Source organism: Pollicipes pollicipes, unplaced genomic scaffold, assembly GCF_011947565.3.
Source record: "Pollicipes pollicipes isolate AB1234 unplaced genomic scaffold, Ppol_2.1 Scaffold_4881;HRSCAF=5763_pilon_pilon_pilon, whole genome shotgun sequence".
NCBI classification, from domain to species: Eukaryota; Metazoa; Arthropoda; class Thecostraca; order Pollicipedomorpha; family Pollicipedidae; genus Pollicipes; species Pollicipes pollicipes.
In genome coordinates, this window is record NW_023596576.1 from 35,882,264 (window position 1) to 35,906,788 (window position 24,525).

General features: G+C 51.5%; 2 protein-coding genes across 2 annotated transcripts; one reads left to right on the forward strand and one right to left on the reverse strand.

Moving 5' to 3' along the window:
* The first annotated feature begins 3,500 nt into the window (after positions 1 to 3,500).
* On the forward strand, positions 3,501 to 10,668 carry LOC119100306 (uncharacterized). Its single transcript, XM_037223412.1, has 3 exons — positions 3,501 to 3,673; positions 3,754 to 3,999; positions 10,647 to 10,668. The coding sequence occupies exons 1-3, from the start codon at positions 3,501 to 3,503 to the stop codon at positions 10,666 to 10,668; spliced, it is 441 nt and encodes a 146-aa protein (XP_037079307.1).
* Positions 10,669 to 15,977: 5,309 nt separating this feature from the next.
* Positions 15,978 to 18,698, reverse strand: LOC119100308 (uncharacterized). The gene is made up of 4 exons (XM_037223413.1): positions 18,258 to 18,698; positions 17,808 to 17,966; positions 17,010 to 17,069; positions 15,978 to 16,259 (listed from the first exon to the last, which is right to left on the reverse strand). The coding sequence occupies exons 1-4, from the start codon at positions 18,696 to 18,698 to the stop codon at positions 15,978 to 15,980; spliced, it is 942 nt and encodes a 313-aa protein (XP_037079308.1).
* Positions 18,699 to 24,525: the final 5,827 nt, after the last annotated feature.

Genomic DNA, 24,525 nt, shown 5'->3' on the forward strand with positions numbered 1-24,525 from the left:
TGGATGCCACGGCGGCCTGTTTTTCGTTAGCATGTCCTTGGGGTCAAACAAAGTCAACGGTGATGTTGAGAAGCTTCTGCGGAATTGCAAACATTTGTATGCTTGATCTACACTGATTTAAATATTCCACACTTAAATCCACAAGACACATACATACACCACATATGACCCAACCTCAGCGACTTACGCGGCGGATAAGGCCAGCGTTCTCTTTTGTGTTGTTCGTATAGTGAGCGTCTCGTTTGTGTGAAATTAATCCTACCGCGAGTTTGATAGGCTGCTGTTGTATTACAGGCGTTTGTATTCTTGCTGAAAATACACTTGAACTATTCCACCCAATTCCAACCAGCTGGGCACCCGATAAATCTCTTATATAACACACGGAACGGACGAGGCAAGCGCCCTGCGCCGAAAAGGACCGTGATCAGTGGTCTCATGGTGGTACAGGCCAGACGACCACTGGCGTCATATTACCAGCATTCCGAAGCAAACAACTTCCCTATGGCCAGACACGGCAAGGAAAACCGTTGGTGCGAATATCTGAGACAGCGTCCCGTATTGGTATCTGAGGCAGCTCATCCCACACCGACGATAACATTCTACCGTCTTAAAAGCATCACAACACTCTAGCACTGCAAGCAGAGCTTTCCAGCAAGAGGCTCAACACTCAGCAATTTGTATGAGGGGATGGGACCTTTCTGCGACCTTGAGGGGGGGGGGGGCGGGTAAACGAGGGTTTTCACCGACCGCCTTAATGCAGCCGACTAAACCTCCCCGCAACATGCGAGTGTGACCAGCGGCGAGGGCGTTGGCTCTCATAGATCGTGGTCCCCAGCTGGTATAAAGCTGGCCGGTACCGGTCCACAATTTATCAGCAGACGCCAGTGAGGGTTCAGCGATGAAAGTCTGTGTGCGTTCCTTCACCGTACCCTTGCGATGCTTTCTAAGCGATGTGCATCACCGATGGAGCTGTTTCATTTCATCAGGAGATCCAGTCCCCAATCAGCTTGAGGAAACGTTTACACACTAGGGACTATCAGTGGCATCTTTGAAACATGATATACAAGAGGTTTCGCTAGTAATTGTTCGCATGCTTTTAAATGCAGCTGACTGCTGAAACTATCTGGCTGCTGAAAACGGAAATGCAAGTCAATGCTAAAGTTGACAGAGTCAATGCCGAGAGTTGCCGCTTCAGAGTGACCGCTCGCAGCGAAGGCGAGACTCACTGGTAGTGCTTTGACGCGCTGCAAGGCGACAGTGTTGATATATTAATGTGAAATAACATAAGAGCATTACATGCGTGTGATTTGGCTTTTTCTCGTGATATTGTTGACAATTTTTTTCTTTTCTTTGTGACAGTATCGTTGTCTTTGCAGTTGCTTTTGCGGTTGCGTTTTCGATTACGGCGCTCTTTCCTGGGTTATTTTTCTCAGAGTTATGTCCGCCCTCATCTAGCAGGTGTTCGAATAGTTGTGTTACCTATTACGTAAAGCAATTCGTGACCGCGACATTCGCCGTTGCATCCCTTCTTTCTTTTATCGTGGATCCCTCGTTAGGCGTTATGCGTTACGGTGGTGAGCTACAGAGAATGATAGTGAATTAAGCATTAGGTTAGGAAGCGACTTCTCTGAGGTTAGATGCGGCAAGGCAGCCCTTTGAGAGTTTGCGAGTTCTAGGTCCGGGGCATGCTGCACGCGCCAGTTATGGATAGGTCGGATGCACCCTTATGCGGCACCCGTCCGAGCGTCTAGCAAATACCGCACAGTGAGGTCCCGGGCCAAGCCTCGGCGGATAGACCCCCAGGCGCGTGTAGTCTTGCCCCACCGTTTTCCACTGTCCTTTATTCTGTGTGCATCACCACAGGCACGAATGGTTAAATGACCATATCTTCAACATAAGACAACACAGCTAATGCGTTGAGGCTTTGACGTGATTTTACTAAGATGGCGCACATGTCTAAGTAAAATACTTATCGGTGTTCCGATTTTGCAAGCTGTTGAATGCAAATGGCTGTTGAATATAACAATTTTGCTATAGGGTGATTTTGATCACACTATCGCTTTATTGTGTCGTGGAACGTTTTTGTGACGTTAGAGTCACTGCGAGTTGTGCCACGTCGGAGTTGCCGCTGTTGCGAACGGCGAGACTCACTCGTAGTGGTTTGACATGCCGCACGGTGACTGTTGATCTATGAGTGTGACCTGAACCTACGATCGTTAAGATCGTTGCGTGAGAGTGGGCTGTTCCTCGTGGCATTCTTGTATCTTTCGTGATAGGATTTTTGTTTTTGCAGTTGCATTTTTTATTACGGCGTCATTCCTGGGTTATTTCTGTCTTTTGTCTGCGTCATCTACCAATTGTCCGCATGGCTGTGCTACCTATTACGTAAAACGGTCCGTGATCGCGACATTTGCCATTACATCCTTTCTTCCCTTTATCCTGCATTCGTCGGGATGACAATGCCAAAATACGTTTTTACGTGACGTAACTATGATGGCATACATATCTGGATGAAATTCCCCTAGGCGTTCTTATGGATACTAGGCTGCACAAGCTCACGTGCCTCAGGCTTAGAAACAAGAGCATTTAAAGTGGTAAACCAGACAGGGTCAGAGTTGTTTAGCGCAGAGAATCATCATGAATTAAGCATTCGGTAGCAAGAGACTTCCCTATGGTTAGATGCGGCAAGGCGACCCCATGGGACTTTGCAATTACCAAGCCCAGGGCAGGCTGCACGCTCAGCCATGAACACGCCAAATACCCCGTTATGCGGTCCCCGTTCAAATGGCGAGCACATACCGCACAGAAGGACCCCGAGCGAGCTGATGCTCGGGGGATAGACCCACAGGAGTCCTGCTCCACCGTTATCTATTGTATTTTGTTCTGCATGCGTCACCATAAACACGAATGGTTAAGTGGCCATATTTTCACCAGAAGCACGACGCAGCCAACGTGAAGGGATTTTCACCTGATTATTATGATGACATACATGCCTGGGTAAAATGTCTATAGGTGTTCCGGTGTTTACTAGGCTCCACAAGTTTACGTCCATCAAGCTCAGAAACAAGAGGATTTAAAGTCTTAAACCGGACGTGGCTGTGCCTGTAAACTTCAGAAAATGACCATGAAGATGTGCATCTCACTTCAGAACCCAATACAAATGTGATACAGTCCCTTTAACGAAAGTGATTTGAAATATCAAAAATGTTTCTCTTCTCCAGTCACTGCTTCGTTGCAACAACGCAGCCATTATATGTCCGCACGGTGATATCAGCTCAAAGATGTTAAAAAAAATATGTCAACATAGCTGGAATGCCCTTTTGTCCTGGAGATGTTTATAACCATTGCGATCTCATCTTTCCACTTGGCACCAATGACTCGGAAAATATATGACAAACTTTGCATACAAATTTTTGTTCAGCATCAACGTTCTTTGGACTTGCTTCTCTTCTTCCAGCTCTTTTCAGCAACAAATATTGAGTTGATTTTGTCCTTTTCAGATGGTAGTGTGTGCTGTCCTGGCCGTCGCGGCTGCCCAGTACGCCCAGCCCTACAGCGGCCCGGCCTACTCGGTACAACCGGACGTCCGCACATACTGGACCAACCTGGCCGCCCCCTATACCAGATACGCTGCTGCCCTCTATAACGGCTTCGCTGCCAACTCGGCCGGCCGGTGTCCGCCCCCAAGACGGCGGTCTCACCACCAAGTTCGACGGCAAAATCAGCGTCTTTCCTATCGTCGGCTCCTTTTAGTTACGTGGACCTCAATGGTGTGAAACAGACGGTCGACTACGTTGTGGACGAGTCCGGCTACCGCGTGTCTGGCACCAACCTGCCGGCGGCTGCCGTCACCGACGTGAAGACGCTCGCTAAGACTAAGAGCGGCTGCCGCAAGAAACGCAGCGCCCTGCTGATCAGCGATACCCCTAACGTGGCCGCCGCCAAGGCTGAGCACGCCCGCCTGTACAACGAAGCTGCTCTCCGTGTCTACCCTCAGACGTACGCTGCCTCCGGCGCTCCCGTCACGTTCCAGGGCACGTACGGCCCGGAGGGCGTTTCTTACTCGTACAGCTCTATTCACCCGAACCTTACCTTCGCCTGTTTTAGTAAGTGCTGTGAGCCTGCTCACCTGCAATCAAATGATACCTTTTCATTTCTGACTCGCTCCCAAGCGTTCTGTTTGAATTCGTATGTCGTCACACCGGAAAGCTGTCCTAGTTCGTGCATTCTCTCAGCTTGATGCCAGGGTACGTACATAGTTTGCCAAACTTGGCTGGTATGTGAAACTTAAAGATGTGGACCGTGTTTGATGCAATACAAAATATGCTTTGAACCAGTGGTATGGATATATTTAATGGAAGGGTGGGGAACATATAAATCCTAATTATTCACCATTCCATGCAGTTCACAGCCACGCGTTTTTGGAAACTTTAAGTCCTCTTGTTTTTAAGCCTGACGTCCGCGAACTTCTGCAGACTGTTTTTGGCAGGCTAGTTCGAAGTCAATCAGACATCCACGACGCCATAGAAATATCACGCAAATGACACCACCTTGTTGGCCGGGCAGTGTTCAGTGTCAATACGAATATGATTATAAAATTATTCGTGTCTGGCATACATCAGCACGATTCGTGGCATCAACGGACAGCAGGTGGCCTGCAACTACTTTAATAGGTTGAGTACAAGTTTCCAACACGAATCATTTTTGTGCTACGTGATACGGGAATTTCTGCAGTGATAGGAGTTATGATTGAAAGAAAACTGGGATGGAAGAACGTAGGAATAGCGCCATATCTGGATATGTAAATGCAATAAAGCAATACAAAATTCAGGACGAATATAAAACACCACGAGAAAAGGGCTCAAACACAAACGCATGACGATATTCTGGCTCAACAAGCACGCGACAGCAAACATCCGCACCTCTCGACGTACTCACACGATGCCGTATTCATGAACATATTTGATAATTGCTGATTGTCGAGAGCAGTCCTTTTCACTTAAATCTAAACCATTAGTTACAAGTGAGCTGATTTTATCGTATCTGATGCTCACCTCAATGTCTTCAAATGTGGAACATTCCCATTTAAGTGCTCTCTTTGTGTTCAGTTGTTGTTGAACCGAAAACCTGCCGTGTTTAGTGCATTCTCTCAGTTTAATGCCAGAGTGCGTATTGATGGTTTACCCATGTTTGTTGACGCCGCAAGTGGTGGGTGGGCGGAGCGGCATTCCAATTTCCCTGCAATGACGTTGCGTCCCCTCCATTTTCGACCGTTAAGATGCACATTTTTCGTTTTTCTACTCATGGAGCCGTCTTCGCGGCACGCTGTCCGCCAGATTCCAGTTTGACTGCCCAATCTCGTGTGTGGATAACCGATGTGCAACCCAGGGTTGTGTTAATATCGCGAAATCTTTCAGCTTTCAGCTTTCCTTCCTCACGACGAATGCTTGGTATCTCCCCCTATAGCGTTTTGGGTGCAGCACCTGAGCCGGTGGACCCCCCCGCTCCGATGACGCCGGTAGCTCCCTCCGTGGTAACTCTCTGTGGTGGCTCCCTCTGTGGAAGTGCCGACTTCGCCGTATGCGTTACACAGCTGGTGGCCGCTCCGGCTGTGCCGGCGACGAAGCCAGCAGTTTTCCTCGCGGCGGAGCAAGCGGATATCTCCGTGGCTGTGGGGGAGGTTCGTCCTGGTAGTTACGGCGGCTTCTTCCGTGGCAGGGAGAGCGGGATCTTTCGTGGCCGCGACATTAGACTCTCCAGCAGCAGCGACAGCGCGTTCCCCACGGTACTGGGACCGATTTCCCCGCGGCATCGTTTCCGTGTGTGCCAACTTGGCTTCGAGACATTTTAATTATAAATTTGATGCATACGGTTATTATATGTACCTCATAAACAGGGGTTTCTGAAATGCGGTATATTCCCACCAAGATGCAAGAAATGTTCTTGCTGAAATTTTTGCAAGAAAAGGTTGTACAACTTTGGCTAGCTGAGATACGCTGTACAGCATGAGCAGCATGGTAACCACATTTGTTTCATATGTGTTTAAGCTATGAGAGGTAGCCGTCTTATAAGGACATGGTTTTAAAGGAAGTAACGATCACACCATCTGCACTAACTAGCAGTTTTTGATCATCCATGACAACTTAACAGATATGCAGCATCTGTCATTCTTCCCGCTAAAGTAAATCTCTTTATTACCCTAAACCTATAGACATCCAATCTGTTCAGATTCAGAGTTTTGGATAGAGAGCGACATGAAACAGGATACATTTCACATCATGTATCAGTGCTTGTTTTAAACAGCGAAGCATTTTATGAATTCACAACTGGCAAATATTCCAAGCCAAGAATTCTGGTTTCTTCAAGTTGAAGCCTGAAACATGCTGTTCGAAACCATATGCGTTTATAAATACCATGTTTTTCTCATTGTTAGTGAATATATACAGTTGGGATACTTTGTATTTCTGGGCAATATACGAGAAATCTGCTAAATTGTCAACATATTTTGACTTAGTATAGCTGTAAAGCACACAGCTTGAAAAAGACATAACTTTTTGCAGTCGTGACATGTCATGCTAACTTTGCCCCAGGCATGATTGCAGCTCGTCAACAGCCTGCACCATAACAACTGAGTCACCAGCCGTCATGCCCTGCGCCTTTGATTTCTCTTTTGTTCTGATATCATACCGATATGGAAAATAGGTAGTTGGCATGGTAAAATGCAAACGGAGATAAACAACTACGCCTTTCAAATAAGAGCAGCCCCAGGGAGGTAGACAGGCAAGAATCTACCACCCTTTTATGAATATGGTATACAAACGTCTGAGAAGTTCGGCGAGGGAGGAGGGTCCGTATATACCGTTTCTTTTTGGGCAACACCATAGGGCTGAAATCTAAGTGCACCAATCGTGGCTGGTCTTAGATGCTCCTCAGGCTGCACTGCCACTCCCGTGTTTATATTTTGTCAGACAAACTCTATTTCCTGTCTGGCCCCTTTAACGTTCATCTGCTGGTATGGGTTTTTACATTTTTTGTGTGTCATTAAAAAAAAACATTACAGATGATCTGCGGTGATATGAACAACTGAAATGAGTTGAAATATAATGATAAATTTGAGCTTCAACGATTTCAGTGGGCCGATGTGTGCATCTTTCATGTTAATATATTTGACCATCTCTAACGATTTCAGGGTACCAATGTGTGCATCCATCTGCAACAACTACTTTTGCAAAGTCTACGACGAATCACGAAGGAACTCTTAAGTGTTTCACGCTTATAGCTTCCGCAGACATGCCGACATCTGTAGTCACTGAGTACCTCACTCCGTTGGTGCTGATATTTGGTTTGTCGACCTGCATATATCCAAGCAGTGTTCTATTGCACTACATTCGGATAGGGGAGCATCCATTAAATCAGCGGCCATTGCTGTTCTGGCTCTTTAAATTGCGAGGGCTCAGGGTCTGAAATTGTCTATTTTACTTGTTTTACTAGTCGATAGTGCAAAAACATAACCTTGCCAAGTGAGCACGAGTTGACCATTTTCCTCTTTATCTCATCTTGATCCACTATATTTATCACTTCTCCGACCTTTTGCGCCTTCAAGGCAAGGAAGTGCGTAGAACAATAAGGGGCACATTATCATGACCGGTCCAGGGCTAAAGGGCCATTTCGTTCCAGTGCACAGTGCGTTCCGGCTGCTGTTCTGACGACACGGAGGTCCCATGGTCGATCCGGAGACACTTAAAAAGGATGCATCATGCAATAAACATGTGCTCTCACAGTTTGCACTTCATAAGCACGTGCTAAGGGGACTGTGAGCGGTCGTGCAGAGGAATCAAGGCGATATAAAGTGACGGAATGAAGCCTTTGCTACCGAAGGGATCTTGGGTTTGCCCCTCAATACCTGCATCCGGCGTCTATGGCAGGATGATATGCCGCCTTTTATGACATTACGCAGTCTTGTCCAGTAGGGTTGAGCAAGATCGCTGGTGAACTAGGCGAATAGGATGCATGTTTAATGTAGAACAAAGCTACGTTCAACACCAATAAGATCTGAAAATTGGGAGTGGGGGGGGGGGGGGGTAAACTTTGTATGGAATGTATGCAGGTGAGCAAACCAAATTTAGTCATCAACTGAGTGAGGCACTCAATGACTGCAGATGTCTCTATGTCTGAGGATGCTGTAAACGTGAAAACACCAACAAGGTCCTTCCTGTTTTATTGTCGACTTTATGAAGGTAGTTGTTGTGGATGGATGCACATAAAGGTCATGAAATTATTTGAGGCGCTGAAAGCTATGATATCATATAAACGCATTTCATTTGCCCTCCCTGCCACCTTGAATTAGCGCTTCATATCGACTTGCAGACATGAGTAGATAGACTGACCTGGGCGAAGCTGGTGTGTAATGCTACAGAGACAACATCCATATCACTAGTAGTAAGTGGATGAAATAGGGATGGGGATGGATCGGCGGTCTGTTTTGCGTTGGCGTGTTCTCGGTACCAAACGAATGGTCAATGGTTAACGGTACCACATGGTCGACGGCGACCTTGACAAGCTTCTGTTGTGTTGCAAAGATGTGTATGCTTGCTCTAAACTAATATAAAATATTCCACGTCAATTAAACCCACGAGACAACATACATACGCCACACATGACACAGCCCCAACGACTTACGCGACGGACGAGGCCAGCATCCTATTTTATTCTTGTTTTTTATTTGTGAGTACAGTAAGCTTCATAGGCTGCTGCCGTATTACAGACAGTTGTATTCCTGTTCAAAACTAACTTGAATTATTCCACGCAGATTCAACCAGCCAGACAGTGTACGGGTTTTTTTCTGCGGTGGACGCCGTGCCCGACTGCCTGGCCGCCGCTGGATATGCGCCGCCGGCTGCCGCTGTCGCGTCTCCCCACAAGAGCGAATTTATAATGAGGAGCCCATTGGTCAGCATGCGAGCCAGGTGATGTTGCCGCACGACTCGGCACGTTGTGGATCCGGTACACCCGACACCAACACACTGATGTGAGCCACAGAGCTAGGATGAAGCGGGTGACCGGGGCATTGGCGGGATGGTGGGTCCGATCAGGCACCATGAACGTTTGTCTCCCCGCCCATGGCTGTGCGCCCTTAATCACGGTACATCACCTTCACCCTTTAGCTCGCGATAATATTTAAACGGGGCAAAAACGGAAAAAACATGCATACTAATACGCCCACTGGCAAGGGTCCCACGCACTGGCGAATTACATTGGCAAGAGCCCGCTGGGTAATGGCCCTGGGACCACCCCCCCCCCCCCGCATTAACTAATCCACGCAGACTCCATGCACTTGGCGCCCCACCGCACTCACTCCAAGCATCCGCATACGCTGGCGCCCACATCATCCCATTCATCCTTGGCTCACACGGGGGTGGGACCCCGCCCCGGGTGGGACCCCGCCCCCCCCCCCTCTTATTTCCTGCGCCTTGGCATTATAATTGGCTCGTTTGTGTGTGCCCTCGTTAAGTCAAGTTAAATTCATTTGTCACATTTCGATCTTACCATAAAGCCACGTTTAAACCCTGTTAAAAGTGTATCGCATTAATTTGCTAGCTTGGCACCGACGCAGCTGCTGGGCCGACACCGGGTGTCCGAAGCTGGACGGCGGCTCGTTCCCTCGCCTGACCTCCAGGGTGAAGGCTCCCTTTTTGGACGACGTTCCCCGCCTTCCGTCCACGATGGGCGGTCCACCATTCGCACGACCACACCCACCGCTCGCAGCTTCCCGCTGCCGCGCATGCGCCTTAGGCAGCGCCCCGTCCAGCACGGAGGCGTCGCTTCCGGCATGCAGGGCACCGCCCCACGGAGCGTCCCTCAGAGGCCTGGGGATAGACAGCGCGCTCTATGGGACGGTGGAGCCTCTCGGCAGACGACGAGCGCCCGGCGCGACCTGCGTCCATGCCTTACGGTTTCCTAGGCCGGCGCGCTCTGGAGACTCGGCCTGACCGGCCTGTCCGGCGACCTGATTCCTCGTCGCCCTCCCTATGAGCGCCGATAGCAGGATCTCTATCCGTCCCGAACATCCAGCCACCAATCGCTCATAAGGCCTGGCGTACACCACGTCGGAGAAGATTAGGCTGACTCTTGTCCTCTTCCAAGGCGGGGACTCCACGGATAGACTCCGCCACCGCCATGCACAATCAAGCATCCCGGGCGGCCTCCACGGGTCCTGGGTCACATCATGACCAATGCCTCTTTATGCCGTCGCGCCTGGGGTCAAGCGGGAAATAATAGAACGAGTCAGCCGTCTCCGAAAAAAGAGAGAAACCTTGTCTTGAGCCGCTCTACCCACAAACATCTATATGCATAAAAGCAGGACTACGGTCGTCTGGCTCCTCGTCCTTGTCGTAGCCACGCCGAGCTGCACACCTGCCGGCGGGTCGCGAGCACTGGACCGCTCCGTCGCCATCGCGCGCCGCCGGGTGCTGCCCTCTGTCGCGATTGCCCATGTCGGCTGACAGATGGCGTCCATGTCTCCTTCCGTTCGCTGTCCCCGACGACGTCTCGCTAGTAACCTTCCCTGGTCTCGCAGAACCGCGGGCGATCCCTCGAGATGTAGCGGGCTCGGCACACCTCGCCGCTGTGCCTCGGTTCCCCGGCAGGCGGTCTCCCCTCGACCTCTAGCCAACATCTCGGGATCCCGTCCGGTTCGGAAAATTCGCTGCCGTTCTTCCCTACGCCGAGCCTCCGGCGTCCTTATCGGATCCTCCGCGAACGAGGTGGATCTTCGCCAACCAAACATGGACCCCGTGCATCGCTCGGTCAGAGAACGATCCAGACCTAGCGAAACGAAGAGGGTAGAAAACGGGGAATATACGCGCTCGCTGGGGGAGCCTGTGCGGCGCATGCGTTGGGTGGAGCTGGACCGCGCTAACCTATTAAACAGCGAGGCGAGCGGAAAAAGAAAAGAATATGAATAAAATGGGGGACAACGACAAAAAAGCGAAACAGAATACAAAAAAAGCAGCAGTCGACCTCACCCACGCGTGGATACCTCCCTGAACCAGCTGATTTATCGGGGCGGACGAGTGATCAAGCGAACGAGAGGGGGGGGGGGGGGGGGGGGGAGGAGCAGCACGCACGCAACGAAGTGTGAGCAGGCGCACCGGGCCGAGCTTGGTAAGAGCTCGGCGTCCCGCGACGAGTCGGGGGGAAAGATGGAACGCGAGCGACCAACTGAACGCGAAGCGAGCCTAGGCATGCGCGGACGTGCGGCGAGACCATTCCGCCCGTCGACCCGGCAAGGCGATCAAAACAGATGGCAAAAGGGCAGCGCGATTGTGAGCGGATCGCGCATGCGCGCTGGTCGTTCTCTGGCGGGAATTCGGCGTCTTGAAAAAAAAAAACAACAAAAGACGCACACACACCTGCGACAACGGGAGTGGAAGACCAAACACCCAATTGGCGGGAAAACGAACCTTGGTCTGTGCGGAAATCCCACCAGACTATGCAGTCCATCGGCCTAGGCAAAGCGATCAACAACGAATGGGGAAAAGGCAGCGTGGTCGTGAGAGAACCCGAGCATGTGCGCTGGATCGAACCCGTGAGGGTCCGGCCACCTCGAGCTACTGGAAAGAAGGAAAAAAAAACAACCGAGGGAACAAGATAAGGCCAACCGTTCACCTAACCCACATTCTACCGCCATTGCCGCCGGAGACCCCCGGGGACATGTCGGCGCGGCCCGCACGCCGCGCCTGGCCGCGACGACGACCTGGCGTGGACCCAGACAAGCCGCCGCGCCTCTGCATAACCTCCTCCACCGGCGAAATCCGGACAGCTACGGGGCGGGTCAACGAGCAGGCCGCCGCGCCCAAGCACGCATCCAGACGAAGCACCGCCCAACGCCGGGCCGAGTGTCCTCTCGCCGCCCGAGCCATCCTCATCCAACCTCGCTCCCTCGCTAAACCATTGCAACGCAAACCGTCATCTGTATTTACACACACAAGAAAACGAGGAAAAAATCATTCACACACAGCGGCACACCAGTCCGTCGCTTCGCGCGGGCTCAGTGCCGAGCCGCGTGGCACCTTACACACACACACCCGAGCCCCTCCCCTTTCCCCAGCTCCATGGGAGGGATCTGATAACAGCGGCCTACGCCGCCCTGTGGGAAGGGGTGAAAGAGCACGCTCGGAGCGTCAGCCGTCCAAATCCCGGCGGGATGGGGGACAACAGCCTGGGCACTCACATTGTATGTGCTGTCGCCTGTGACCGTCGTCCGCCGTGCCGAATGTCACAGCCGGGCGCTGTGAGCTGGGGTCTCGGAGGGTCGGCCTCGAGATGCAGCTTTAGGCGTCGGGCGCACTCACTAGCACTGTACTCTGTCCCGTATTCGGAGACCACATCTCGGCTGGACCACCGCGCACACACAACGGCGAACTGCCGCACACAACGCCGACAGGGAGACTCTACGCGCCCCGAGCAGCACCTCTTATACTCCTTTCAAGCCCACCCGCAACACGATCGGCGCGCGACTCGCCTGCGCCACCGCGTCCCACCCCACCGCGTCCACGGACTAACGCACTGCCCCTGAGCCGTGATCTTTTCCCTACGTTAACACTGTCCTGGGGCATGATCTATTGCTTCACATGGTTCACCGCTACAGTCTCTCCGGAGCCCCTCGCATGATGTTTTATCGATTATCGACACCTCTCAACTGGGTCGGCTCGCCCTCGTCTTCTCGCGTGACCCAATGGGTTTGCCGCCTCGCCCCTCCGTCCAATGTATCGCTAGGCCGGCGTGCACCGCTCCCAGAATCCGCCCCCAATGTGTCTCTAGGGCAGATCTCGGGCGTGGCGTCGCTGGCGACCACGCAAGGCCCGCCGCTCTCGCCTCGGGCGGGCCCTGCTCGCCCCACCCCGGCCCAGTTCCAACGCGGCGTGGCTATTCTGATGGCATCTGGGGCGACGGCAGCGCCGGCGCGGCGGGGGTTGCTCGGGCGAAACAGCAAACATCCTCACAACGTGCTATTTGCACGTTGCTGCGCGCATGTTGCTTCGCCGATCGCCTGCTCTCGCCTCCATTTCTCTTGGCGTGATGAATTATTTTGGCAGATGGGGCCGCCGTCACGGCTGTTTTGGGGAAAGCACCTGGCATTGTTTTGACGACGTGAGGTGACCGGTTGGATCGTCGAGCCGAGCTGCATTCATCTCTCGGCCTGATGAACGTGTTTGTTCGTGGGGGGAGGCCTCCACCATGGCCGGCTGGTTCACTTTCACACGCTCTGCGCGCGAAGCCCCTCCGGTCCCGGACGGGTGGCGCGCAAAACGATTAAGCATGGAAATGTACGCCTACAGCAGCCCACAGATGTCTTATATAACACCCGGGACGGACGGGGCCAGCGTCCGGCGCCCAGAACGGTTGTGCCCGAGGATCCCGTGGCGATACAGGTCAGACAACCACTGACGCCATATTAGCAGCATTCAGTAGCAAATGGCTTCCCTATGGCTAGACACGGCAAGGAAAACTTGGGGTGCGACCATCTGCGACAGCGTCCGGCGGCTCGTACTACGCCGGCGTTCTAGCATTCTACCGTCTTAAAAGCATGTGCATCACTGCAACACTGCAAATAGAGCTTTCAAGCAAGAAGTCATCACCCAGCTATTTGCACGAGGGGATGGGGCGCTTCTCGGATCTTGGGGGACGGGTAAACGAGGGCTATCACCGACCGCCGTAAAGAAGCCGACTAAACCTCCCCGCAACATGCGAGTGTTACCGCTGGCCCCAGGCCTGACTCCCAGTTAGGACGGCCTCCAGCCAGTATAAAGCTGGCCGGTACCGGTCCACAAGCTTCACAGACCCCAGCGAGTTCAGCCATTAAAATCCTGGTGAGACCTCCGCTTGCGATGCTTGCTAACAATATGCATCACGATGCACTGTTTCATTTCATCAGGAGATCCGGTCTCAGTTAGCAGCTTAAAGGAACTATTCCACACTTAAAGATATTGAGGCAAGCTTCAGATGTGATACACAAAGCTCGCTTGCAGCTGTTCGCATGCTTTTAAATGCGAATGACTGCTAAAATTAGCCATTTCGCTGAAAGAAAATATGGTTCGGGTCACACCATCGTTTCCTAACATTATTCAACGTTTTTATGACGTCAGTCAATGCGAAAGTTGCAAGTCAGAGTGATCGCTGTAGCGGACGGCGAGACTCATTTGTAGTGCTTCGACACGCCGCACGGTGGCATTGTCGATATATGGGTGTGAACTGAACTTACGAGCGTTATAAGCGTGTGATTTGGCCTCCTCTCGTGGCATTGCTGCATTTTTCGCGATAGTATTTTTGCCTTTGCAGTTGGACCTTCAAATACGGCGATATACTTAAGTTATATTTTCTCAGAATTATGGCCGCCTCCCCTAGCGGGTGTTCGAATAGCTGTGTTACCTATGGCGTAAAGCGGTCCGTGATCGCGACATTCGCCATTGCATCCCTTCCTCCTTTTATCCTGCACCCCTCGGGACGCCAATGGAAGTAGGTTTCACGTGGTGTTACCATGATGGCATACGTTTCTGGATCAAATTTCTCTAGGCGTTCCTATGAGTACTAGGCTGCACAACTTCACGTGCATCAAGCTCAGAAACAAGAGCATTTGAAGAGTTAAACCGAACATGGTCAAGGTTGTAAGCTACAGGGAATGATCAAGAATTAAGCATTCGGTAGCAAGTGACTTCCCTATGGTCAGATGTGGCAAGGCGACCCCATGGGACTTTGCAAGCCCCAAGTTCAGGGCAGGCTGCACGCACCAGCCATGAATAGGCTAAATACGGTCCCCGTTCGAGCGCCAAGCACATACCGCGCAGAGAGGTCATGTGCGGGCTAAGCCTCGGTGGATATAGCCCCAGGCGTGGGTAGTCTTGCCCCACCGTGATACATTTTCCCCTATAGCCTGAAATGGTCACGACTGGACGAAAGGGGTCTCATCCAACCCACCTAAACCCAGATCGATGCATGCAGTTCGCGGCGCAATCTGCCTATTGTCTTCCATCACTCGGACTTAAATGGCCATATGTTGACCATGAGCACAACACAGCCAAGCATTCAGATTTTCACATGAATTTACTCTGATGGCATGCATATCTGGGTATAATTCCTATCGGTGTTCCGATCTTTACCAGGCTCCACAATTCCACGTGCATAAAGCTCAGACACAAGGGATTTTAAGTCTTAGACCAGACATGGCTGTGGCTGTGAACTTAAGCGAATTGTAGCGCTTCGTTAACTTGGTAGCTGCCGTCCTGCGTTTCCCTTCCGAGAAAAGGAACTCCGATATTCTTCTGCCGCGGGCCTTCTATTAACAACGTGCCTCCTCCAACGCCAACCAGCGCGACCTCTCCCGCGAAAACTCGCCGGACACCCACATCACCTCAGACAGCTCTGCAGACCTCCGCGGAATGTCAGCGCTCGTCTATTGGGCAACACTTTCCCATTTCGTCTGCCAACCCTGAAACCAGCTGTTCACAAAACCTGAGGCATAAGTGGTGCACAACAAACTACATCGTCTACCGCACATTACAAACAGCTGACTTCGTTCTTCGTCGAGAATGCACCTCACCTAACCGCTAAGCTCGGTTCTAACATCCCCCTCACCTTAAACTAGACGTAGGGTACGAAAAATAACTTCACTTGGTACAGTACTGTAACTCTGACTTCACAGTTCACAGGGTCACTGCACATCACAAAAAGCACAATCACCAAACTTCCACAAATCAGCACAATCCCCACGTCAGGCGAAATAACCCCGTACCCCACAACTCTTATTACGTATAGGTCCCTGACTAGTCGAGGTACCGCCTCGGTCGTCGCACCTCACGACCGCGTCTCGACCGCGTGGACCCGGTTACCACCGGCATCGCCTCTTCGGCCGACTCCGTACCAGATGGCGCCACCAACGCTTCATCGTCAGCTCCAAAGGGCACCACCTGACAGGGCGACTACTGTGCTAGCGACCTCGGTGTCGCCGCTTGCTGGTCTCGTTCCACTCTGCCCAGGTCGTCCATCGGCTTCCTGCGACCATCCGCCTTCTCAAGCGCGTCACTAGGCGCTGATGTCGTCTCGTCGACCGTCACGTCTCCGCCCGTCACCGCGACCGGCTCCAGCTGCTCCGTCTGGCTGAGCTCTGCGTCGTCCGTTTCTCGTTCCAGCTGCTCCGTCTGGCTGAGCTCTGCGTCGTCCGCTTCTCCTTCCAGCTGCTCCCCACTCTCCGGCACTGGATCCTGGATACAAACGAGTCCATCCGGTTTAATAGCCTCGGTCCCAGCTTCTCTTCGGCCGCCGTCGAAGGTCGTCGTTGTCGTCACCTCCGTCTCCCCGGTGAGGTCCTCCGCTCCGTTCCCTTCAGTATAGCTCAATCCAGTGTCGATGCAGTCAGTTCCAGTTTCGATCTCCAGCACGGCCATTTCTCTCTCAGATCTGGGCTTCTCTGCTTTTTTCAGATGTCCGCCGTGTACGAGCCGCTGTCTCCGCCCCTTCTTCAGCAAGTAATCCGGCGGTCGGGCCTCCAGCACGAGATAGGGCCCCTCGAACTTTGTTTCGAGTTTTGCGGTCACACCTTTTCCTGCTGTGAAGTTACGACACCACTCTGTGTCGCCTGGCTGAAGCGTTGCCGGTCTTGTCTCGGTGCGAAGACTTTGCTTTCGCTGAATCAGGTCCAATGCCTTCTGATGCGCGTTTTTCAGATGATTTCTCAGCTTCACCAAGAACTGGCGATGAGACTGATTCTTGATGCTGTCCATGTCGAATTCACCCTCCAGAACAGTTCGCATTAGTTTCCCGTAGACCAGTTCTTCCGGTGAGAATCCTGTCGCACTGTGGCAAGCAGAGTTGTAAGCAGATGTCACCACCGGCAGCCACAGGTCCCAGTCGCGTTGGTCATCAGCCACGTAGAGAGTCAAAAGTTCCAGTAACGACCCGTTGATTCGCTCCACTTGCCCGTTGCAGCATGGATGGTAGATTGTCGTTCTCACCTTCTTCCCGCCCAGCAGTTGGCAGACTCCTTTGATCAGGGCATTCTCAAAGTTCCGTCCCTGATCGGTCAACAGTCTTCATGACGCCAAACCGGCAGATGACTTGTACGACACATCGCGCCACTTCTTCTGCAGTCTGTCTCTTCAATGCAAATGTTTCTACCCATTTGCTGAATTGGTTAGTCATGACCAAAACGTACTTGTGACCATGGTCGTTTTCCAGTAGTTTTAAGATGTCCGCTGACCAGTGTAGAAACGGCTCGCCTTCTACCGGTATGGTTCCTCTTCCTGCCTTGCACCCTGCATACTTCGGTTTCATCCTCAGACAAGAAGTGCAAGTTCCACAGTACCGCCTCACCTCGCGCTGTACGTTGTACCAGAAGAAACCGGCTGTCACACGGTGCAGTGTTCGCCTCACACCTCCATGCCCTGACATCGGGACGTCATGAGCCAGATGCAGCGCTCTTTGTCTGACCCTTGTCGGCAGGATCACTTGTGCTCTTTGATGTCCCTTCGAATTCCGCAGGACCATGCCGTTGTGTAGCCGCAAGTCAGGCAGTCCGGTGTAGAATTTCAGTTCTGCTTGCTGGGTGTCTGTCAACTTGTCCGTCTTCATTGGCTGCTTTTTCAGGTGGCGGATAAGTTGGCACAGCACAGGATCTGTCCGTGTCGCTGTAGCCAGGTCATCGAAATGATTGATGTCCGGTCTTCTGCAGCATCGCCACCGTTCTCGCCTTCCGTGGATAGCTCTTGCGCGTCCACGACTGTTGAGCGGTGCAGCCTCACAACTGGAGTCACTCTCAAGCCTTCCTCCGGTACAAACTCCGCCGCAGTTGGTCGCAGCTGGTGCTTCCTCGTGTCTGTCTCGAACCTGCGGGACAGCGCGTCCACATGCGGAATCAGCCGACCCGCCACGTGCTCCACGATGTAGTCGTACTGCCGCAACTGCTCGATCCACTGGAACAGACGGCCTGAAGGTGACTTCGAGCGGTGCAGGAACTTGATCGCCTCTTGATCGGTCTTCAGTGGGAACGGCTTTCCCACCAGATAGTGGTGAAACTTCGACGTCGCTTTCACCACAGCTCCCAGTTCGCGCTCAGTGACGCTCCAGTTGCTCTCCGCTGGCGTCTATTTCCCTGAAGCGAAAGCAACCACACCCTTCGACTGGCTCAGCTCTGCTCCCCATCCAAAGTTACTCGCATCGGTTGTCAAAACGAACTGGTCCGCCGGGTCAGGAGACTGTAGCACCGGGTACCACTGAAGATCCTTCTTCAGTGTCTGGAAGCCGATCGCGCAGTCCTCAGTCCACTCGAAGTTTGTCTCCTTCTGCAGCAAGTTGGTCAGATGCACTGACTTGTCAGCGAAGTGTGGGATATACTGTCGGTAGTAGCCAACCAGGCCCAGAAACTGACGCACTTCCTTGGCGCTGCTTCGTCTGGGCCAGTCCTTCACCGCTTTTATCTTGTCTACTGTGGGACGGATCCCCATCTCGTCGAGTTGATGCCCCTGGAAGATAACTTTCGTGACCGCCACCTGGCACTTGTTCGGATGCAGCTTCAACCCTGCTTGGCGGAACCGGTCCAGCAGCTGCTTCAGCACCTCCAGATGCTCCGACATCGAAGAGCTGTAGACGAGGACGTCATCCAAGTAGACCACTGCTGTTTCCCAGTTGAAACCCCCCCAACACATCCTCCATAACCCGTTGAAACATCCCCGGACTCGTTTTAAGCCCAAACGGTTGACGTGTCCACTGCTCGAGTCCATACTTGGTGATGAACGCTGTTACTTCTCGAGATTCCGGATCGATGGGCACAGCCCAGTAGGCAGATCGCTGGTCGAGCACTGAATGGACCCTGGCTTCCCTCGTGGCTTCCAGGAGGTCTCCGATCCTTGGCAGGGGGTAGGAATCGTGCTTGATGACTGTATTCACCGCTCGGTAGTCGCAGCAGAACCGGACTCTTCCGTCCTTCTTCCTGATCATCACAACAGGTGACGACCACGGTGACTTGGAATCCTCGATCACTCCTTGCTCTTGCAGCTTCTCTTTCAGTTGTCCTCGAAGATGCAGTGGCGTGCGATACGCCCGTTGACCGACAGGCGTGGTGATGACCAGCTCATGAGTCCCTTGGTAATTTCCTATGTCTTCAGCTGACTGGGAGAACACATCCTGATACTCCTCCAGAAGATTCTGGAACGGCTTCTTCTCCTTTTCACTCAGGTGACCCAAAGAAGGCAGCTTTAGTGAACGTGGTGTGCCACCCCCACGATCTCCATCTGCGGCAGTCACCTCCACCGAAGACGATGTGCTGCCCACACTAGCCCCAGCCGTGGCAGTCACCTCCACTGGATCAAAGCTTCCTAGTTTTGTGCCTGCTAGAATGACCACACCCTCGCCCCATGGTTGATCATACGCACAGGGACACCTGAGCCTGACATGTGCAAAGCAGGGGCAATCTGCACACCCTCAACTTCCTCAGGTTCAAACAGCATGGGTCTGATGAGGCCAACCCGGTACACCCTTATGAAGGTCTCTGAGCATCCTGAACATGTGACAGGGGTTGACGTTCTAATACTCCTGTCCCATGGGAACCTCAGGCCATCAAGCACTACCTCTTCTCTTCCACAGTCAATCACAGCACCCAGCTTGTGAAGAACATCTAGCCCCACAAGAGCAGAATCCAGCATGTTCTCCACCACGATAAAACTGTGCACTATCTTCTTGCTCCCAATATCAACTTCCAGACTTGTCCTGCCTAGACATCTCTGACAGCTGTCCCATTAGCAGCCCTCAAGTCTTCCTGTGATGAGGTCCACCCCTCTCCTACCTGAGCAGCTAGAGTCTCACTAACCAGACTGATAGAACTGCCCGTGTCTGCGATAACAGGGACCTCAATTCCCTGTAGTGTGGCTAGCATCCTCACCTCCACTGGGGCATAGTTCTCACCCTCCTGACTGGCTGCTGATCCGTTCTCTTCTCTGGCACTACCCATGTTCCTCTGAGACTCGGACACTGCCTGCTGATGTGCCCCACTCCTCCACATTGGAAACACTTCAGTGCCTGTCCTTCCACCTTCTTCTGCCCATCAGTTGTCTGTCCTCTCGAAGAGTTGGCCCTACTGGAACATTGAGCCGCAAAGTGACCCATCTTCCCGCACACGAAACATGGCCCACTGCTCCTCCGAACATCTCTGCCTGCTGTACCTTGCCTGGTCTGGCGAACAGGGTGGGTTTCTGCAGAGCCAGGACCATGGAGCTCCTTCTGCATCCTCTCAGCTGACTGTAATCTCTCCAATTTGCGGATGTAAGCTTCTATCGAGTATGTGTCCATGTCCAGCATTCGGGACTGCCACTTTTCTGGGACGGCCTTGGGTATCCTTTCAATCACTAGATTTTCTCTTGTGTCTTTGTCCACATCTGGCAAGGGCTGCACATACCAGCTCTTGTAGCTTGCTCACAAACGCCCTGAGTTCATGAGTCTCTTTCATTTTTATCTCGTTAAATGAATGCAACATTTCCCTGCGTTTCTCCCTTGGACATAACTTCTCCACAATCATCTTGCCAGCTTCCTCCACACTCACAGGTCGGGTCTCGTCTAACTGAAATGCTATCCACTCATAGTTACCCACGAATAGAGCCGGCAGCACATCAAGCTGATGAGTTTCATTCCATCCATTGGCTCTCGCGATTCTCTTGAATTGCCTCAAAAATGCTTCAGGCTCACCTTCCAGAAAATGTCGGCGGACGGAACATGCTTGATGAACCCTCTTTACGGCCTAAATCGGGATTTTCCTCCACCGTCGGCATTTCTGGCGCGTATCAGCACGTGGCCCAACTGGTAATAGCAAAATATCCCACCGCTGATGTAACGCTTCGTTAACTTGGTAGCTGCCGTCCTGCATTTCCCTTCCGAGAAGAGAAACTCCGATATTCTTCTGCCGCGGGCCTTCTATTAACAACGTGCCTCCTCCAACGCCAACCAGCGCGTAAGCCAACGATTGGCGTGTAAAATAGGTCACAGGCTGGTTCTACTAAATATTTTGAGCAGCAGCATCTTATGGCTTTTCAATTTTTCAGATGGTAGTGTGTGCTGTCCTGGCCGTTGCGGCGCCCAGAACGCCCTGCCCTACAGCGGCCTGGCCTACTCGGTACAACCGGACGCCGCCACATACTGGACCAACCTGGCCGCCCCCTATACCAAATACGCTGCTGCCCTCTATAACGGCTTCTCTGCCAGCGCCCCGGCCGGCGCCCGCCTCCAGGACAACGGCATCAGTACCAAGTTCGACGGCAAAATCCCCGTCTTTCTTATCAAAGGCTTGTTTAGTTACGTGGACCTCAATGGTGTGAGACAAAAGGACGACTTCACTGTAGACGGGTCTGGCTTTCGTGTGTCTGGCACCAACCTGCCGCCGGCTGCCGTCACCGACGTGAAGAGGCTCGCCAAGACTACTGCTACCAAGAGCGGCTACCGCAAGTAACGCAGCGATCTGCCGATCGGCGATACCCCTGAGGTGGCCGCCGCCAATGCTGGGCACTTCCGCCCGTACAACGCAGCCGCTCTTGGTGTCTACCCTCGGACGTACGCTGCCTGCGGCACTCCCGTCACGTTCCAGAGCACGTACGGCCGGGAGGGCGTTCTTACTCGTACAGCTCTATTCACCCAAACCCCCTCCCTTACCTTCGCCTGTTTTAGTAAGTGCTCTGTGCGCTGCTCACCTGCGAGCAAATGCTGACTTTTCATCTCTGACTCGCTCCCAAGCGGTCTGTTTGTGTTCATATGCCGTTACACCGGAAACCTGTCATGTTTGGTGCATTGTCTCAGCTTGATGCAAGGGTACGTGTTTACAGCTTACCGAGCTTGGTTTCATGAAAGGGTGGCGAACACATGCATTCTAATTTTTCATCATTCCATGCAGTTCACAGCCAAGCCCTTTGGAAAATTTACAGTTCTCTTGTTTTAAGCTTGACGTCCGCGAACTTCTGCCGACTATTTTGTACAGGCTATTTTGAGGCCAATCAGCCACCCACGGCGCCACAAAAACATCACGCAGATGGCACCACATCGTTGGCCATGTGGTGCTGAAGGTCATTATAACATGATCACCAGATTATTCGTGTCTGGCATACGTCAGCACGATTCGAGGCATCAACAACCAGCAGTTGAATTGCAAGCATCTTAATGTGGTGAGTGCAAATTTCGAACACGAACCACTTTTGTGCTACGTGATACGAGAATTTGTGCAGTGGTAAGAGTTGTGTTTGGAAAAAGACTGGGATCGAAGAACATAGGACTCTCGCCATAACTGGCTATGCAAATGCAACAAAGCAATACAAAATCCGGGACGAATATAAAACACCACGAGAAAGGGCGAAAACACAATCACGTGACGATATTTGGGCTTAGCAAGCGCGAAACAGCAAACTTTCTCGCTTCTCGACGTACTCAAGCGATGCGGTATTCATATACATATTTGATAATTACTGCCTTCATCATTTTTTGATGCTCATTTCATCTCATCTGATGCTTGTCTCAATATCTTTAGATATGGAACATCCCATTTAAATGCACCCTTTGTGTTCGGTTGTCATTTCACCAAAAACCTGCCGTGTTTGATGCACTTTCTGCCTGCCTGCCTAAAAAACAGACAAAACAAAAACTCCGTATTAGTCTTCAGCCAACAGCTGATCTCATCAGCTACCCCGCTGATCGTATATAAGCTAGGAATCAAGCTTGTGCTGGCTTTTTATGGTATTTAGCAGCCAATTGAAGTGTATGTTGCCATGATTTATTTGAAATACTTCGTCTTAAGATGACAGGATCCGCCATGTTCTGACGAAAATGAACAAGCTCCATTTATTTGCGTACGAATTACGCCTAGTTTTCTAGGGCTATGCGCAGTAAGCTAGGCTCCCGTATGCAAACTGCGTACATATGAGTATTAAAACTCAATGGCTAAAATCCTCAATTACGAGGATTTTTTGTGAATGGAAACCTAGACTCTAGCGAGCTCACAAAGTAAAAGGTCTTCTTCAGTTTTCTAAAGTTTTCGCAGTGTACATGTGTGGAGATTTAGTTACCGTGAAGTTAACTGGTTCTGATCACTCTGATATGGTGTTGTGTTGGTTCTGGCCGGTGTTTTTGCCCGAATCGCACAGAGCGTTTAATAATGATGTATACATACATACATACATACACACATAGACACCCACACACCCACACCCACCCACACACACACACACACACACACACACACACACACACACACACACACACACACACACAGATATATATATATATATATATATATATATATATATATATATATATATATATATATACACACTTTTATGACGACAGACACGTGAAGTTCGAAGAACTTGCACGGGATATGACTGGTGACTGACTCTTCTATATATCTGGTTCTTCATTTCATTTCGGCACCTTAAACATTTTAAATCAGAGCATAAAACACGAGCATAAAAAAACCTTTCACGGAACAGCACTCACTGCCGTTTTGACTTGGCAACGACAAACAATTCTACAGCCGTGCAGGAGACATCATTAGCACTACACATTGTGAATCACACAGTGAACACAGCAAATCACGACACTGCATGTGAATCACCAAATATTCACACCATTCATCGGTGCCTTGTTCCCTGTCCAAGTGATTTATTTGTGATGCTGTTCCAAAGAGACAGTTCAGTAATTTGATTCATTTTTTGCTTAGAAGTCGTTTGTGGTCATGAATGAGTAATGCATCCAGAATGTTGAGTTTCAATGTTTTGTGTGCAGACGGTAGAATTGCAGTGTTTTGTGTAAGCACTCGGCGCGCGAGAAGAGTATTATAGTCGGGCTGTACGTGATTTCTTGGTGCCACCTCCGTGAGGTGCTCTGTGAGACGTCGGAACAAAAATGTTATAGATGCACCATTGCAGCATACGCAACCTTGCAGCAACACCTGGCAGCGGTTAACAGACGGGTGGAAATGACCACGTATCGAAATCGGTACTTTCCAACGCCTTATGAAGTCGATGGATGTGCGTGTAAAAGGTATCCCCTTGCCAGATGTTTCACTAGTGCACTTTTTAGATTGGTAGTCGGGACGGATTGCAGGAAGGCGCAATGGGAAGGCTCAATGACGTGATCTCCCTTGCTCGTAATGCTGCAACACTGAACCCTTTCAGAGAATCGACTGGTCAGTCAACTAAATTGCAGTGGTAAAGCGTTCTGGTCAGCAGCTGAATGCATTACGTCCCATCCTGGGGCTCCCAGCGGCTTTAAGTCTAGTGATATCCCCCAGGACCGTACGGAGACCCTTTAGAAGGATGCATCACAACCGGTTCCCTCCTCGATGCGGCTGGCCCTCTAACTGAGACATCCAGCGACGGATCGGCACAGAGGCCCTCGCTGATGCAAACAGGCTCTTTACTGGCACAAGAAGTCCAATCATTGGCATCCAGACACTAATTCGCTTTATTTGTCTCTGGTTGGAATGGTACAGAGGATCCCTTG